The 17,334-nt window shown below is 39.1% G+C and overlaps 1 protein-coding gene across 1 annotated transcript in view; it reads right to left on the bottom strand.

The window, feature by feature from the left end:
- Positions 1-17,334, bottom strand: part of POLR3B (RNA polymerase III subunit B) — a 74,201-nt gene that overhangs the window by 17,453 nt on the left and 39,414 nt on the right. Inside the window, exons 19-23 of the mRNA XM_048075922.2 lie at positions 16,163-16,290; positions 9,169-9,378; positions 7,137-7,295; positions 6,625-6,742; positions 5,574-5,716 (exon numbers count right to left, since the gene is read on the bottom strand). Of these exons, the coding sequence (XP_047931879.1) occupies positions 5,574-5,716; positions 6,625-6,742; positions 7,137-7,295; positions 9,169-9,378; positions 16,163-16,290 (758 nt within the window). The remainder of the gene's footprint in view (positions 1-5,573; positions 5,717-6,624; positions 6,743-7,136; positions 7,296-9,168; positions 9,379-16,162; positions 16,291-17,334) is intronic.

The following is a 17,334-nucleotide window of genomic DNA, read 5'->3' on the forward strand; positions in this document are numbered from 1 at the left end:
CAGCTTTCACACAAGACATACAAACTAATTTGGTTTCATTCCTTCTCCTTCCCCTGCACACATTTTTACATGTGCTGCACCCAGAATTCAGCAATACAGCTGTAGACTAAATGCTGTATGGTGACGGACCAGAATCTGCTCTCACCCATACAATCTGAAGTTCTTGTCTAGGGCCAGAATCAAACATTAACAACCAGAAAATGCTGCAATTACTCTTCTAGATAAAACAAAATACATAGACTTTTTTTTTGGGTGTGGACTAAGTAAGTTTGAGCAAGAAAACATCCAGCAGCTTGCTACCTCTCATTCCTTCTCGATTGACAAACAAATGGAATTTAGAAAAAAAAGCCATTCTATGTCAATTTCATAATGTCGCCTTAGAGGGAAAATCAGCAACAATGCTGCCAAATTCTTTTAAGATAGCCCTCTCCCTCTCCACCAAAAAAAAAACCCCAAAACCGTTGTTTAATAAACATGGCAGCTCATTGCAAGGATAACAGTTTAAATTAGAATAAACTTAAATTAGATGTCCACAATGGTTTAACGTGCAAGTATAAAACAGCCGTGGGCAGTGTTTTTCCACTGCTATTGAATGGCAGCCAGTAAGTGACAGCCCTCTGACCAGGCACCACGGCTCTGTCCTCACAGCTATCTGCACCAGCACCTCGACACCCGTGCACCTCCACCAGGCCCTACAGGAACACAAAGGTCCCCTCACCCCTTCACTTTGGTCCTTTAAGAGTTTCTTCTCCTAATCAGGAGAAATTCACGTTTCCAGGATTTGTGCCCTTTATACGGTTGCCTTTACGGTTTGCTGACAAACACCTCCCCAGACAGACTTGTAAAACAGCATGGAGGGGGCCGGGGGGCGGCGGGGAGGGGGCAGGGAGAAAACAACACTATGGGAAAGTTTTTCACTAGCTATGGTAAGATGCCTTCTATACGCACACATGCCAAATGAAAAAAAATAATCAAATAAGTCAAAACAAGCTAATATAGAAAACTAATTACTACCAGCAGGAGGGACATTAGAGAGCAAAGGAGACCAAGTGAATAGAAGCAGCCGTAATACGGGTTCCTATCAGCAAGACAAAAAGCAGCACATTACCAAACGTCCCTGTTTGTTTATTCTAATGATAGAGTGGTAAAAGAGCGAAAACTAACTTAAAGGTGTCTGTTTTAGATTTACCAGATTTGGCAGAATTTGGAAATACTCCCGAGAAATAATACGTCACATGATGGAGAAGAGGTGTACCTCTAACACAGCACCGCGTACTGTGGGCAAGTAACAAGCTGATTGTCAAATATTAATAAGGTTAAACAAAAATGTAGATCTGCCTCAAAACTCTCTAATTGCATACTGCGTTGGCTAAGTAAGCATAAAACAACTTCAGAAGAAGAAAGTGCTGCATCACATAAGCTTTGTTCAATATTGAATCACTCACTGATCTATCATATCACTTGCTACATCCCATTTGACATAAGAGGTAAAGAACAGAATTAAAATTAACAGATAAATAATGCATAAGTAAACTTGATTAGTTTTCTTATTAAAAACATCACTCTAAATGAGAGGAGGTGCTAGAAGACAATACAGTTTGTACACTGCTTTCCCATGAGCTGCTGAATGGTCTGATGTGATAAATTTGCATAGTCTGAAGCACACAAAGAGCTGATTAATTGAAACCCTTACAATGCTTCTGGAAGCAGCTATTGTAAAACAATAACCATAGGAACTTTACAAAATACACATGGCTGAATGAGTCAAGAGCTTAATAAAATGTGTCTTCAGGATACACTATTTGGAAACAGAATTAGAGATTTTTATTCTGTGCCATAAAATGCTAAATCACCCTAATTTCAGAGGTTCAGTTGAGGATTTACTGAAAAGGTCAGAAGGTTACCTGTTTGCTGCTTGAGATTAAAAAAAAAAAAAAAAAGCTGTCATCTTCTTAAGACAGCACACTGAGCAGCAGTTTTGTTAAAAATAAATGGAAAATCTGTAAGAGAAGTTTTAATGACATTCTGACATCTCATTTCCTCATATTCAAGTTTTGAAGATGAAAATACGGTTAAGAAATTCCTACCTTTCCAGATGCCTAATCAATACTAATCATCTCACATTCCTGCAGTCAATAACAGCAAATTCTTTTTAATACCGCTTCAACCATTTAATTCCTACAAACCCACCGATGTTTTACTAGAGATAAAGCACCAGGTCTGACTTGTAAGGTGGGAGAACGACACAAGTAAGAATTTTAAATGAACATCTTAGTTTACATGCTCTGCTTACGTGCACTGTACAAGTGCCACTGAAAGGACAAAGTTGTTCTCAACTATAAATTCAGGCAAGCACGAGGCAGATGCTCAAACTAGCAAAAATTATAGAAAGTAAGCGAGATCAGACTTTGGTAGAGAAACGGTATTGTAATGAAGTTTATGTCGTTGACAATGCTGTGAATGGATTTTGTTTTGACACTAGAGAACATGGTTCATTTAGGAAAACAAAGACCATCTTTCATGAATTTAAACTCGCTTCCTTGTCTTTAGAGTTGTTTAAGTGCAGATACTTCAGAAAGGTTTAATCCTTTATCTTAGATCTTCAGCTATTAAAAAGCTTCTGTTTGCCAGTTCAAACAATCTCTTGCTTAAATACAGTTTTTCCACTCCTCAGGAATACTGTTCAGTATTGCTGCTTAGTTCTGTGATCTACAGGACCTTTGTTGGAGGTGTTAATCCTTTTTCACATGAGAGACTGAGAAATGTTCTTTCAGAGAAGTGATATATTGCTTTTTTTCACATCAAAGGAGCCCAACTTTTTCCTCATTGTGACTTGTAGCAAAGCAAGAGGAAATCTGGAAATATAATAATTTAGTTTGTATGGAACTCAGATGAGGCTTCTTTAGCTTAACAATCCTCTAGCCTTCTGTGCTTTGAAAAGTGAATTTGCTTGATGAATGCGAGATTTAAAACAACAAAATAACAAACCAAAAACGTTTCTTTATCCTTCTAGAAAATATATGATGCAATATAGTTAAAACAAAGACCTGCAGCTTAAGATATGTCCTCTCTGGTAGGTATATGTTTATTCCTGAGACATTAGAAGCTTAAGGGCTCTATAGACTAAAGGCACAGTCCCAGTCCCAGAGATCTTACTGCAGCATCCTGGTTGAAGATGAATATTGAGATAGAGCAAAACATCTGCTGGTGAGTCTCAGAACACAACGTGATGGCCTAACTTCCCTCCTCCCCATATGCTTTGTCGACAGGTCTTGAACTGAAGGCTTTAGAGGTAGTTTGGAAGAAATGTACTTAAAACACAGACTTGCATGAAAAGAGGGTGCAGTGGACAGGCCAGGAAGTGGTGACCCTTGCTGATACAGTGTTGACACGGGAGAAGACACAAAGAAGGTAGCAAATACAGATGCAGTGGCATAGATCTAAATTATTACAGAGGCCTACAAAATCTACATGCATATTTAGCGAAAGGCTCTTCTGTAACAAAAGACTAAAGCTGGTTTGTGAGATTTAATCTGTTGTATCCCAGCCACTTTCCGATTCTGTTACCCCACTTCCTTCTGCCCCAGTGACAGAGTATACCTTTAGAATACAAATCAATTTGGAATATGTGAAAAAGCCCATGAAAAGAAGTTGAGAACTGTGATTTGTGCAACCTTGTATTTTGCACATATTTAATTGCTTTAAAACTATCCTACAATTTCGTGAAATCAAATCTCATCTTCACACGTTCCTTCTAAAAAATAAAAATACTTCACAGAAAAGACTGACAACACAGGAAGGAGAGAAATATGCTTGCTTTCCTTCTTACTAAACCAAGGTACTTGTTAGTTTAAGCTCATCATAGGTTTAAATGGTTCTGTGATGGGCTTAAAACTAACATTCACAAATTAAACTTGAAGTGGTAATTAGCTGCATTCGGAAGATGAGAGAATTCAAGGCTAACTAAAAATTCTCTCAATAGAAAATGTTAAACTGTTAGTATTATGACTTGTGTCACATTTGCCTATGTTCTTCAGATACAACTGATCCTTCATTGATTTGGTGTCAGAGAAAGATGATACTAGCTATATTTTTAAATAGCTAACAAATGAAATTTTCCCTTTCCTTTTGGTGGCTTTTGTCCAGTTCTGTCATTGCCTGCAATATTTCACATCCTCATTGTGTCTCAGATTTAAAAATTATTTGGGTGAGATTCCACAGGAAATCTTCCTGAAGGAGAAGGAAGGAAAGGGGCAGTTGAAGCACCCCAACTGCTCAACTCTTTGTTTACCTCTTAAGCTAATGATCTTCCCCCTATTTTACAGAAACTATTCTATATGTTTGTTGTGCAAGAACATGACTGGATTTTAAGTCAAGCACTTAAGTCAAGTACTGTTTCTTCTTCACTTTTTTGAAGCCTTCCACTGGTATTGGTTTCCCAATTGCTTGGGGAATCATTGGTAATTACTTCCTATTTTTAGATCAAAAGCCATCTTGAAAATATAATCAGGAAAAACTTTTCAGTGTTTATCAGAAGAGTTTCTATTTCTTAACAACAGCAGAAAAAATAGCAGGATTTCTTTAGAAGAGAGTTTCAAGAACAGGTCTATGGGAAAATACCTGCACCACTGGAAAAGTCTTGGAAAGAGCTGGATGTACCTGAGAAAGCCTGTGTTCTGTACTTCATTGAAAATACAAAGAATTTGAGGCAATGTAACAGCATACATTATGATCAAATATTGCCTTTTGTACCCATTGAACCTCTTTTGATTGACAGGTTTGCTCTATGCAGATGTCCTGATCACCAAACCAAGAGGCTACAGACATGAGGATGACAGTGGTTAGCCTGGCATCTCATGACAGGGGTGCAGTCTTCCACTTCAGTTACACCTGGCCATCTCATTCCCACTGATGCTTATGTACTTCCACAGCTTCAGAAATCCAGAAAGGACTTAAAGCTTGACTTCAGGCTACGCATGTGAATAAAGAAGTGAACAGCAGGCATGGAGCACTTCAGACATGAATTCTCATTTGCGCCTGGGGTCCATCTATAATCAGCTACTCTTCGTACCCCCTCCAATCACACATGCACTGAACATGCTGGAGATGATTCTAGTTTTAAGCTTCATTTAAGAGAGCTGGATACTGCCTGTGTACTGGTGACATTTGTTGCAGTTCCATTTCGTTGCACTGGTTCAGATCTTCATACAGATTTTGTGCAAGGACCAACTCTCTGCTGCCTGACCAGGACATATTTGCCCATAGTGTTCCCTGGTTTTGCTCCAAGAACACAGTGTGAATCAACACAACATGCTCAAAGCCACCATGAGCCTGGGACTAGAGCAGAACCCGTGGCAAATCAAGGGCACACAGTGCTGGAGGGAATACTTACAGGGAGCTCCTCCTAACCTAAAGCACTGTCTTCTAGACAAAGAGAACACTGCTCATGGAAGGACAGTTTGTTTGCATGACGACTGCAGTCAGTCATAAAAGATCTGAACCAATCAATGGAAACACGCATGATAATATGTATAGTAGGAATACCCAACATTTTTATTAAATATGTAGCTTACCTTTCTGCCCATGACGACTGCTAAATTTATCTCCAATTTCTGGACGTCTAGTTTGCCTCAACAACATTTTGATCAAGAAAGCATCCTCTGCATTTGATGAAATCATTACTTTTTCAATATAAGAATCAGTTGCACCTTTATAGCTGATGAAAAAAGACAGAACATGAGTTTTACGTTTATGAGCCAAACACAAGTTACAAACCTACGTATTGCTAAGTTTCTGGCTAAAATGTAGCTTTCACGGAACCAAACAGAGAGTTACAGCTGAAGGAGGGAGCCTAAGGAGTATACTAAAAAAAATTTAAGAACAAAATAAAGGCATAATATCCTGCCATAACATCACGTGCAGTTGAAGAAATGAACCACAGGCAGAACACAGTATGGGGTACAAAAACAGGTGAGGTCTAGAGAGTCCTTTTGCAGGAATTACCTGAGTTCATGTGGTAGGATATACAGAAACTTTGGGAGGAAAGTTAAAAAAAAATAAAAATAAATGGTATCAGCTTTTTGGCATCATCTTTTTTGCCTACATATTGCAGAATGAGGGTATATCAGATTTCAATAACTTATTTAGGAGATTATTTTGTCTGTTGTTCCAGTAACTATGACACCTAACCTCAGAGCCCTGGGTCCATGTCCTTGTCAGGCAGGACTACTTCTTTTCTCTCTTGACTCCCTTGGAATGGCCAGAATCAGCTGACCATTGGTCTCTGAGATAGGAAGGCCTCTATCTTCTGGCCTCCTGCCTGGCAAAGAAAGGGCTGAGCATTTGCCTTTTTCGGTGAGAGCCAGTATGGAGGAGACGCACACCCTCACTAACCACACATACGTTCTCTGCCCTCCCACTCATCCTGCTTCTCTCCTGTTTCTCCGTTGGTTCATCCCTATGTGACTTCTCTCCCTGCTCCACTGTCTTCACTCTTTCCTTGGTTTCTCCCGGGAAACAACTCAATGATTCCTCTCCATATATATACAATCAGGGTGGTTCCTTGTAAAGGGGTATCTTCCCTAGACATCACCTTCCCAAGTATAAAGGTACAATGCAACATACGTCACTGGCACGTCTTTGTACTGTGGCTGCTGAGGCACACTGCTTCCTTCCAGAGGTGTCTGAGTCACAGTTGGCATAGACTTGTTCACAAGGACTTGCTTGTTTTCTACTTTTTCACCTACAACAGACAGGAAAGAAAACACCATTAAAATATATCTGGCCACCTATGTTAGAAATACACTCTAGGCTTTAAAATACGGTATACTAAAAGACAAACTGCAAGGAATATGTCCAGGAAGTAGGCCATGTTCTATTATTAAATATTGTGAGGAAATCACTAAGTTCATACAGCAACAACGCCACAAAAGACTGGGATCATGCTGCCTTCAGAAAGTAGCATTTTTAAATTTTCTATTATTTTTCTATACTTTAATTTTCTATTCAAACGTTGTCCACTTCAAGAAAAAAAATTACACTAAGTATAAAATGAGGTGCATACCACACACTAACAAAATGTTAATTTCTACTTCAGATTTTGTACATGCCACAACTAAACATGCAGTTTGACGTACCAGGAGAGCAGATACCATCAGCATCTAAAATTTCGTGGCGCCAGATTGGTTTACGGGTAGCTGCATCCAACATCGGACCCATTACTTTATCAAACGTCTGATTTGTGTAACGCTTGAGTGTACACTTCGCATTCTTGTATACGAGACACCTTCCAAAACCTAAAATATAACACAAACTCATCTGCCTAGGAATTCAAAAATTTTTTACAACACGTTATCACAACAAAGCAAGAATGCTAAAACACTTGCAGAGCTACAGAATATAACATCTTTCGTAATAGTCAGATTATTCATCATCTTGAACATGCAAAGCATTGTACAAAGATACCTAGTAGCTCACAACACATCATGCATGCTGTCTTTTCTAGGACACTGGACTATGGTCCAATTCTGAAGTTGAACTAATGCCTTTCTATACCTCTGCACACACACGCACACATCATTTTTCTTATCTTTGGTGGTCCGCACCATAGAAGAGATTTTAACAGGATGAGATCAGCACCTCTTCCCTTCTGTGGTTCTAAGAAACCTGAGCTTTCACTCATATTTGTGGTTGACACAGGCTAGCTTACCAGGAATGTGCCTATTGAAGGTTTCATATAATCACTCCATTACTAACTTTTTTTTTTGTTGTTCGAAAGAAGTCTAAATTACATATAATTCATACGCATACACATATATAAACATATATATAATTACATATAAATAGGGTTGGTTTGTTTAAATCAGAAAAGTAGCATCTCTGGAAATTTCTCTCCTGATGCAGCAACTAGTTACAATACTTAACACTTTCATCACATTGAGAATTACAGGCAGATAAAAGCAGGGCTTTCTAATGATCCTACATTATCTTAGCTCATTTGAAAGATGGTTGTGGCCACATACAGTACATCTATATCTTTAGAATATGCCAAGTAAGTCCTGACAATCACCACAGCTCTCCCTGTAAATGTTACCAGTCTACCAGAAAAGAAAACGTTTAGTTTTAAATCATGCCTGTTGTTGTTTTCAGAAAAGGAGGCATAAATTAAATGCAGCAGACATTAATGCCAAAGATACATGTCTAGGAATACTAGTATTGCTGCCTAGCAACTAGGAGGAAGGGAGTATGGGGGGGAACAAAGTCAGGGAAGAATCTGATTTTGGCCACCCGAAACTACAACCAATTTGATCTCACTGCATTACGTCTTCTCTCAAGGGATTTTATTAGAGGGAGGGAGAGAGAAAGAGAGAGACACTAAAGTTTTCAGGCAACTCTCCTCTAACCCCCCGCAGCATTTACATAAAGCGCTGAAGATCTGTGGAGACAGTGACACAGGCCAGAGCGGCACAAACGTGGATTTCACTTAGTTACTTCCAGTCAGTGCTTAGGCACTTTTACTTAAAGTACACTGCACAGGTTTTTTGGCTTTGAACTTCTCTCTGAATAAATACTACATGATTTTGTTTTGGGCAATACTATTATTTTCCCTTAGAAAACAAGCAATACTGTTACTGTGCCCTCAGAGCATCACGATCACCATGGCACTAAATACCACATGTTCCATTCCTTTCCTGAATGCATTCAGAAATCTCGTTTCATCTATTGCTTTCATTACTGATGATAATGACGAGACGCCTGTTAGTAATGAGGAAAGGCTCAGGTAACCACCTAAAAATCAAGCACCACAGAACATTTTATCCGATACCTTGTATTTTTCATAAGCTGAACATTTTCAAAAAGGGATCATTTATCCTTTCTGACTTGAGGTCAAAAGCTAGCCATTTGTTCTTTTAATACCCATACTCAAGAGTTTTTTCACGTGTTGGCAACTTCACCCTACTGTTGCAACCATGGAATTACAATCACTATTCATGCAGAAATCAAACAAAAGCACCCAAAGCAGTTTTGGAATTCAACTTCTTAATTGGAGATGCACTGTTTGTAACAGCAATAAAATTTATTGTATGATAACACCATGAGACAACAAAATGATTAAAGCACGCAGTAGAGCACACAGTAGAGAAGTAGGAAAGAATTGATGGTTCTTACCTCTGTCCAAAGAGGCCTTGTTTAAGACGAGAGCATCTTCAATATCATAACCACTGTAGCTCATGACAGCAACTGTGGCATTCTGTCCAGCAGGCAATTTCTCAAAATCTATCAGTTCGATTGTTTTTGTTTTTACCATTGGCTTTTGGGGATAGGCTAGAAGATACATAAGAGTATCTATCCTGTTTCTTTGATTGTATCCAATAGTACCTGTATGTAAAGGAAAAACAACAGTCTGAACATCAGTGAGTCCCCTAGAAATATTTTAGCTGAAAAATTATCAAAGTGCAAATGAACTAAACCCACAAACTAAGGAATTTCATCTAATAATACAAATGCTTCATGAAAAAAGGGGGAAAATTCATACAAGAGACTGAAGCAAAACAACTTTGCATTATTAAACTTAAATAAAGCTATAAGTGGCTTCGCTTCTTATTTTAAGCGTCCACAAAGATTTTCTTTTCAGTGAAAACCTGAACATCAAGACAAAAAGAACAAGAAAAGAAATCAAACTAATGTCCTCTATGACTGAATGGAAATAAGATTTCTTTTTTTAAATCATGACACTGGATAACAGTGTAAGCATGAAGGTTGTTGTTACTATTCTAATAATCAGAGTGTTTTTTTTTTCTTATGAGAGACGAAATCATGTTCCAATTCCAATCAGTGTTCTGATTCAAAATTTCATCAGAATCAACAGAAAGACTCCCATTGAGTTCAAGAGGAGCTCTGGATCAAGCTCTGTGTCTTCCACATAGCATTTGCTTCCTTTTTCTGGGCAATAATTAGTTCAACAGCAGCCTGTGTTAAGAGTGTCACAAAGCATGAACAAAGCATACAGTTAGCAGCAGCCAAGACTGATTTACTTTCTGAAATTAGAGGCATCATTGCTAGAAAGACTACAGTAGAAGTTCACCCACAATATATTTGTCTTTCTACATGAAATTAATTTTAAATTTACGGTTCAGAATTCAATCCTTTGTATAGACCTCCCAGCTTGAGACTGCAATTTTTGGCCCTGTCCCATCAGACTGCCAAAGTGTCTTCTGAAATCTGAGGAAAAAATAATTAACACCCAGCAGGGAAACATAAACTGTTGTGTAGCAGAACAAAAGTTAAGGCAATCGTACGTTATTAGAGTTTGCTGTACCAGGACTATGCTATGTCTCAAAGCAATTAAGAAATTATAGCCCGAAAAGTTAAAGTTTTAAAGTTTTAAGTACTAAATATTCTGCAGTACTTGTGCTTAGGAGGTAAGTCTTTTAAAACCTTTCCAATTTCTCCTGCAATTTCAAAGGATGGCTATTATCAAGGAAAGGTCAAGCAGCCTGACTATAATGAAGACTTCACATGGCCAGAATATAACACAGCTGAACACAAATCTGCTCTTAGGGAAGGCCAGCTTCATGTTTTACATACAGATACTTGCAATTTCCAACTGCCTGCATTTAAATAAAATGTCTAGAAAACATCTAAAGTATATCTAGAGTATCTAAAACCAGGCAGCATCATAGGCAGTTCCAAAGACATACCCTGTCCCTGTTGTTAAGCTCTCTCCCCTAAACTACCTGGACTCAACCCTTCCCAAGGACAAGAACAGGGAGATAGCTCAACAGATAGTGTCCTAAAATAAACTGTTATAAACCATTCTTGCATGCTCAGACTTTCCTTGGTTCTACGAAGTGGACTTGAAGCCATGGGCACAGCATTTTTAAACACTGAGGATGACTTGGTGCAGTTGACAGGCTCCACTCCTTGCTTATAAGTAGTTGCTTTCCTGTCTTTTTCTTGGAGAAGGAAATAAATTCATCCCAGAGCAGTACTGTCTGTCCACAAGAAGCAAGCTTGTAGGGCCTGGATTCAACACTGAAGACTCTCCCAGACATCCCCCATCAAGACCCAACAACTGAAGGTCCTCTTACTTATGGTGTTCCCCTAGCCTAAGCATAAGGCATTGTTTCACTGTACTCTGATAAACAAACTGTTTTTCCCACCATACAGCAAGGGAAATCTGCCAAATGAAAAAGAGTTTTACACCACTCTTTTCCTTCCTCTGCACCTAGAATGAATAATCTGCATGCTTTCAGGACAGGCTGTCTGCTGTACAGCTCATCTTAAAAGTTTTAGACAGGTACATTTCCCTGGTGGTAAGGGAAATCTCCTGAGCGTGCCACACCAACTTTCTCTTTTGAAATGCTTGTGATTTTTTCCTCCTCTGGGATGCTTATACATGCTATGGTTAGGGATGCTAAGACAGGATGAAATCTGGAGTGTCTCATCCTAGCAAAACTTGTCCTTTTATACCCTCGTAGCAATCTGAGGAAGTCCCTTATTTGTCAAATATTACAGATAATAAACTTTTTGTGTAATTTTTCTATAATTTAATTCTGTAGCATATCAAATGGAAAACATACACATATACACCAATGGTGGATATGCTGGCAGGAAAGAAACTTACTAGAGGATGATTCAAGAGCAGAAATGAAATAAATTATCCCCAAAGCATGCCATACATCAGCAACATTTTTCCTAATTGCTAGGATTTAATGGTTATACTCATAATGCCTTATCTATTCTGATCTAACAAACCACAGTCTAAAAAAAAAATGCAATCTGCTTATTTAAAATTAAGAAACAGCTTTCTTCTTTTGAGGACTGGTGTGTAGGGACGAGACCTCTGTGTGGGTGTTGAAATGAAGCAAGTCACTTTAGCAAGCCAGCTTTATTTCTGTTTTCTCTCTGAAAGAACAGAGCCCTTGTTTGCTTCAGCCAAAGAGCCGAGCAAAAGTAAAGTATAATTAAACGTCACCACAACAAACCCTGCTCACAATGACCCACATTTAAAATTATCACAACAGCAAGAACAATTTTTTTTCATTGGTAATTAGCCCTGTTTAAAGCATAACACACACAAGGTTGACCTGGATACAACAAAGATCATTTTCTTGCCTTTTTTCAGCACTTGGTATATTGTGGATGCATGTGTGCATTCTTTCCTTTTTTTTCCCCACTTCCTAACCACTTTTTTTTTTCCTTCTACAGCATCATTTGATCATTCTTCAGTGTAAAGCAATAATATAGAAATACAATCTACTGTAATTTAGCATAAACAGGACAGTGTTATTCTGATGCAGAACGTTCCCAGAACTCACCAGAATGACCAGCCAGCTACAAGCAGCATTTATCCAACTCTGTTATATTACTTACAACATTACATTTCACAACAAAAATTAACATGGATACCAAAATTATCTACTTAATACACAATCCAAAAGACCTATTATTACACATGCCAAGAGAAGAATTGCTGTACTTCTGTATTTCCCCCAACTTCACCACAGATTTTCTACCATTCTGTCCTTTTATTTGAGCACAAGCCAACAGAGGAAGGAGCATCGGTTTTGAAGGCTGCACTGAACCTTGCAGTTGGGCTCCAACTCAGCTCCCAGAGATTTTCCCATTACATGTTGTTAATCGATCTGGACATTCAGCGTTTGAAATATTCTTTTCACCACAGAGAGATTAAGAAGTCAGTTAAAAAGATTATGGGGAAGTCTGACTCATTTCTGCCCCAGCACTCCTGTGCCTGCTGCTGGGGAGAGAAGAGCTGACAAAAAGGGACCGTGCCGCAGAGCACAAACGCTGCTCTTCAAAGGCAAGCGGCAGAACTGAGCCCTGGCCACAAAGCACCCAGGTCCAGCTGTGAAGACCAGCACCAACCAGTTTTGTTCTGACCTTTGTTTCAGTTCCCTGCCAATAGGCTAGCCGTACAAAATTTGGGAGCGCTTCAGCTCCCAGCCCACTGACGAGGCCTTTCACGACCGTCAGAAAGCAGCCACCCCCAGCACTCGGCTCCTCGAGGCACAGTTGTCTTCTCGACTCAATTTTAACACATTCAACTTGTTACAGCACGAGGAAAAGCAGTATACCAAGAGCTCTGCTATCTCACAGAAGCAAAGAATGTAAAACCTACAGCATTTTTTTTAATATCAGAGAAGTTGCTTCAACACAGACTTCTGCAACGATGTTCTTGCTCACCCGCCGCCTTGCCTCAAATATTCCCTGCTCTTTCACAGGTTGAAGTGAAAATTAACATCCAAAACCTCCTTCCCTTACTCAGACTTGCGTTACGGCATTTGGGTTGAAAGCGCAGCGCGCAGTTGGGCTATGACAGCATACAGCTTGCTTTGTGTGCCCACACAGCCGCTCTCCCAGACGGGTGTGTGCCTGTGCAACGTGGTGGGTTCCTGGCAGGAAAACGGGTGCTTTCATGTCTTACCGGCTCTTGTACAACGCCTCACAGTCACAGAGCTACAGTACGTAAAACTGACCCGTTTCTGTACGTTCATGTGATTGAAAAGCTCCATTTAAAATTATGTCTCTAATCACAGGCAACAATGATCGTTTTAAACATTATTGGAGCAACACGTGGAATTCAAACAATACAGCCTCTTGTATTTTAATCTTAAATATTTCTCAGATTTTAAGCTTCTACTGTTACTTCGCCACTGAAATGTCAACCTTCAACTGAGAGCCCTGCAGCTGCTCTTGTATTTGCCACCTAACCCTACCTTTTCTTCAGTCTCATTGTACAACCAGCAAAATATGGTAAATTATTTATGTCAAAACAAAGTGATTGCATTTCAATTTCATTTCACTGAAACCCAGTTTGCTAACTAAACTAAGCATAGCTCTAGTCCTCCAACAAGATGACCTATTCTGCCCATGAAAGGGAGCTATTTTTCAGTAATATTCAATATTATCCCGCAGGAACACTCGTATTTTAATACTTAACACTTGTCAAGGATACTGGATTACAGACCTCATTGCAATCTCTGATGGCTACCCTTCATTTATACGTCCTTTCGTACCTTTCCCTACACTTGGTACCACTAAAACCAAGCCAAGCCTGTCCAAAGCTGTGGGCACTGCTCTGTGAGATGGTCAGAGGGAGGTCAGCGCTGAGTAGCACAAGGGCCTCCTCTCTGAGCCAGAGCCCGGGGCCTTGCTCTGTGCCCCCGGGTTTTGACAGCTGAGGAGTGACACAGTGGACTTGGACGTGAGTCTTTCCATGTGGTCATGTGGGACCTGGAGCTGGTCTGCAATTTTGGAGTGGGAAAAGAAAGAGAAGTGTGAATAGTTACATAAAAGCTTGGCGTTGGAAGCACTGTGTCACATCTTTCATAAATAAAATCAGAAAGAAGTATCTGTAACCTGTTTCAGGATTATCTTCTAGGTCTCGTTTGATCTCTAGGTGTAGAGCAAAAACTTTTCTGCCGATACGTATTGCCAGTTAGGGTGCCTTTTTAAAAGCAGTTATTACAAAAAAAGGTTCAGGTGCTTGAAGATACTTGAGGCACAGCAAAATATAACTCGGGTCATGTGCCAACTTTTCAAATATACTTTTATCTAGCTGCTTATTCTTTGAGTCAGGTGTTTTGTCATAACAAACTGAAACAAAGGCTTTTTTTTATTGCTCAAGATATTCAATGGCTTTTGTGTTCCTAGCGTCAGCAGGAACGTCAGAGGATTGTATCCAAGGAGCTAAATGTGCAAGACCTAGGGTCAAAGCAGCTGAATACACCAACCTCAGAAAACACAGACAATGAATTGCAAATGACACTCAAAACAAAACGGGAAAAAAACCTTCACACAGAAAACTACAAAAGAACTCCACAGATACTGAATTGGCTTTCTGTACACACTGATCCTGCTTAACTGTGTGTGGTAACCAACCAAACCTTCTGAGACTAATAGTCATAAAATAGAGACTTGGGGGTGGGAGGAAAGATAATGGGATGGGGGAGAACTGTAAGGAGAAAGATTGCATTGCCCCTCTTTTTCTTTTTTTTTTTTTTTTTTTAATTTAAAAGGGGGACATGCATCTGTTGCTATTTTCTGCTATTTTGATGTGCTGACCATGACAGTTCAGCACAAGGCAGTTACTTTGCTATTAATTCTGCTGGAGAAGCCTCACGAAAGGTGCAGTGTTTCAGTTTCAGACAGACAGCACAAAACAAATGATTTAGTAAACCTAAAAGAGGTGGCAGTTTTTTCTACTGTAACTCACAGCTTCCACGCCAGCCATCGACACAAGACCTAAAACCAGCATGTACAGCACAAGTCTGAATACAGCTGCCCGAACCGATGTACTGCTGGTCAGGTTCTTTCTGGGACTCACTCTGGCTCGATCATGGGCTTTATGGCTTTGATGCTTCAATGTTAGTTTAGCTATGTGGTAAAGGAAGGATTAGAACTTACTTTGTGTTAATTACCCACCACAGCACATTTATAAAGCGGTTGGTTTTTTTAATGACCAGCTACCACATTGTAAAAAGAATGAAGTGATCAGAAATTAATTTTGTCTCAGTCATTCTGCTGAGAGGCCATTACTACTTGCCTTCTTCATCCAAAACAAAACAAAACAAAAAGCCCCAAACCTAAACTGCTGCTGTGGGAAGTGGTCAAGTAACTAAGCCATTCTATAAAGTCAACATTAAATTTTTTTATTTTTTTTTTAAGGACAACTACTCAACTAATCAAGGCAAAGTCTCTTCTCTTTGCACTCTGTCTCTCATTGTGAGAACACTTTTTTACTCTTTTTATCTGGAAACCCATAGCACACTGCAGCATAAAGAGAAAGGAAAACCACACTGCCAATCCTCCAGTATGTTGAAAACTTCAAAGTCATGATGATTATAAAACAAACAACAACCAAAAAACACCAAGAAAAAAGCTACAGTGCCCTATTTTCTCCAAATTTTAAGCATTAGAACCTGCAGATATGGTCTTCATTCAGGAAAACTGGCTTTTTTTAATTGTTTTCTCTAGCAATTTAGAGGTAACTTTTCATTACTTCATCTAAGCTAAGAGGTGTTCTCTTCCTGGCAAAGCTTTTATGTTAACTAGGAAAGAATTTCTCTGTTTTGTCTCTTTCTCTACATAGCACCAAAAAACTATGTAACACTCCAAAACAGAATTAAAAACATCTTACCCATTGCTTGTTTCCCCATGGCACACTGGTAGGTGTTTCTCGGGGACTGGTTGTGGTGAGGATACGGAATCAGACCAGCGCAGACACCAAGAAGCGTGAAAGGTTCAATCTCCAAATGTGTTGTATCTCTTAAAAGAAAGAGCACCAATTATAGCAGGCTTGTGAACAAACATTGTAACTATCATTTATTTATTTTAGCAGTATATCATAATTCTTCCATTCAATTCTGCTCAGGAAAATATAAGCCATTAAGATCTCAAAATATGGATTCATTATCCAATTTTTTTCTCTTTATACTTTGTTTTCATTTTAAGTGTTTCCACATGAAAAGAAATGAAGGAGAACAAATTTCCATCAGGGAGAGAAAAAGCCTCTAGGTAACAACAACCTGAAGGAGCTCAGCAAGACAATAAAACTTCAGTTTATACAGTAAGTCCTAAAATGCCTTAAGGAATGTCATCTCGTGTAACAAGAGTCTTCTGCATCATTACCAATCTCAGAGATCTAGAAATCCACAGGAGACATGGAAGAAGGAGGAGCAAGACAGATTTGGGTATTGAAAAAAAATAAAAGTATAGTTTCAGTTTTCCAAGGTCAGTTATATAATATCAGTTAGAGAGAAAACATCTGTGTCCAAACCAGATCCAGTGCCACGAGAGATATGCCATAATAAAACACTATTTGAAATGCTCTGCAAATATTTTGGAAGTAATTATTTTGTTAAAAGGCGCTACTGATGAGAAATGAAAAGACATGGACAAGAAATAAAGACTGAAAGATAAGAAAACAAAATCCATTCTACCTGGCAGGAGCTTCAGAGGAGAAAGCCCATGCTCAATAAAGACAATTAAATCATAGTGTGCACTGGGATGCAAGTGGAGTGACTAATAACTAAGGATGGAGTGTATAATAAAGCTTGTCTGGAGCAGGTCTGCTTTTTAAATCAAGATAAGCAACTAGGAAACACGAAATTTTGAAACGAAGCTAATTGTGACTAAACTTAGCAGCCACTATTTTTCTCCTCTTGATAAAAAGCAGCTATGTTCATTGAAGCCTGCCTTAAGAAAGCAGAAATGGCAGAATCCCAACAGCAGTTAAGTAATTCCAAAATGGTCTCAGGAGCCAGTAGTAATCTTAAAGCATGGACTGCTCTCCCATTCTGCAAAATTTCG

The sequence above is a fragment of the Anser cygnoides genome, chromosome 1 (genome assembly GCF_040182565.1).
Source record: "Anser cygnoides isolate HZ-2024a breed goose chromosome 1, Taihu_goose_T2T_genome, whole genome shotgun sequence".
Taxonomy (NCBI): domain Eukaryota; kingdom Metazoa; phylum Chordata; class Aves; order Anseriformes; family Anatidae; genus Anser; species Anser cygnoides.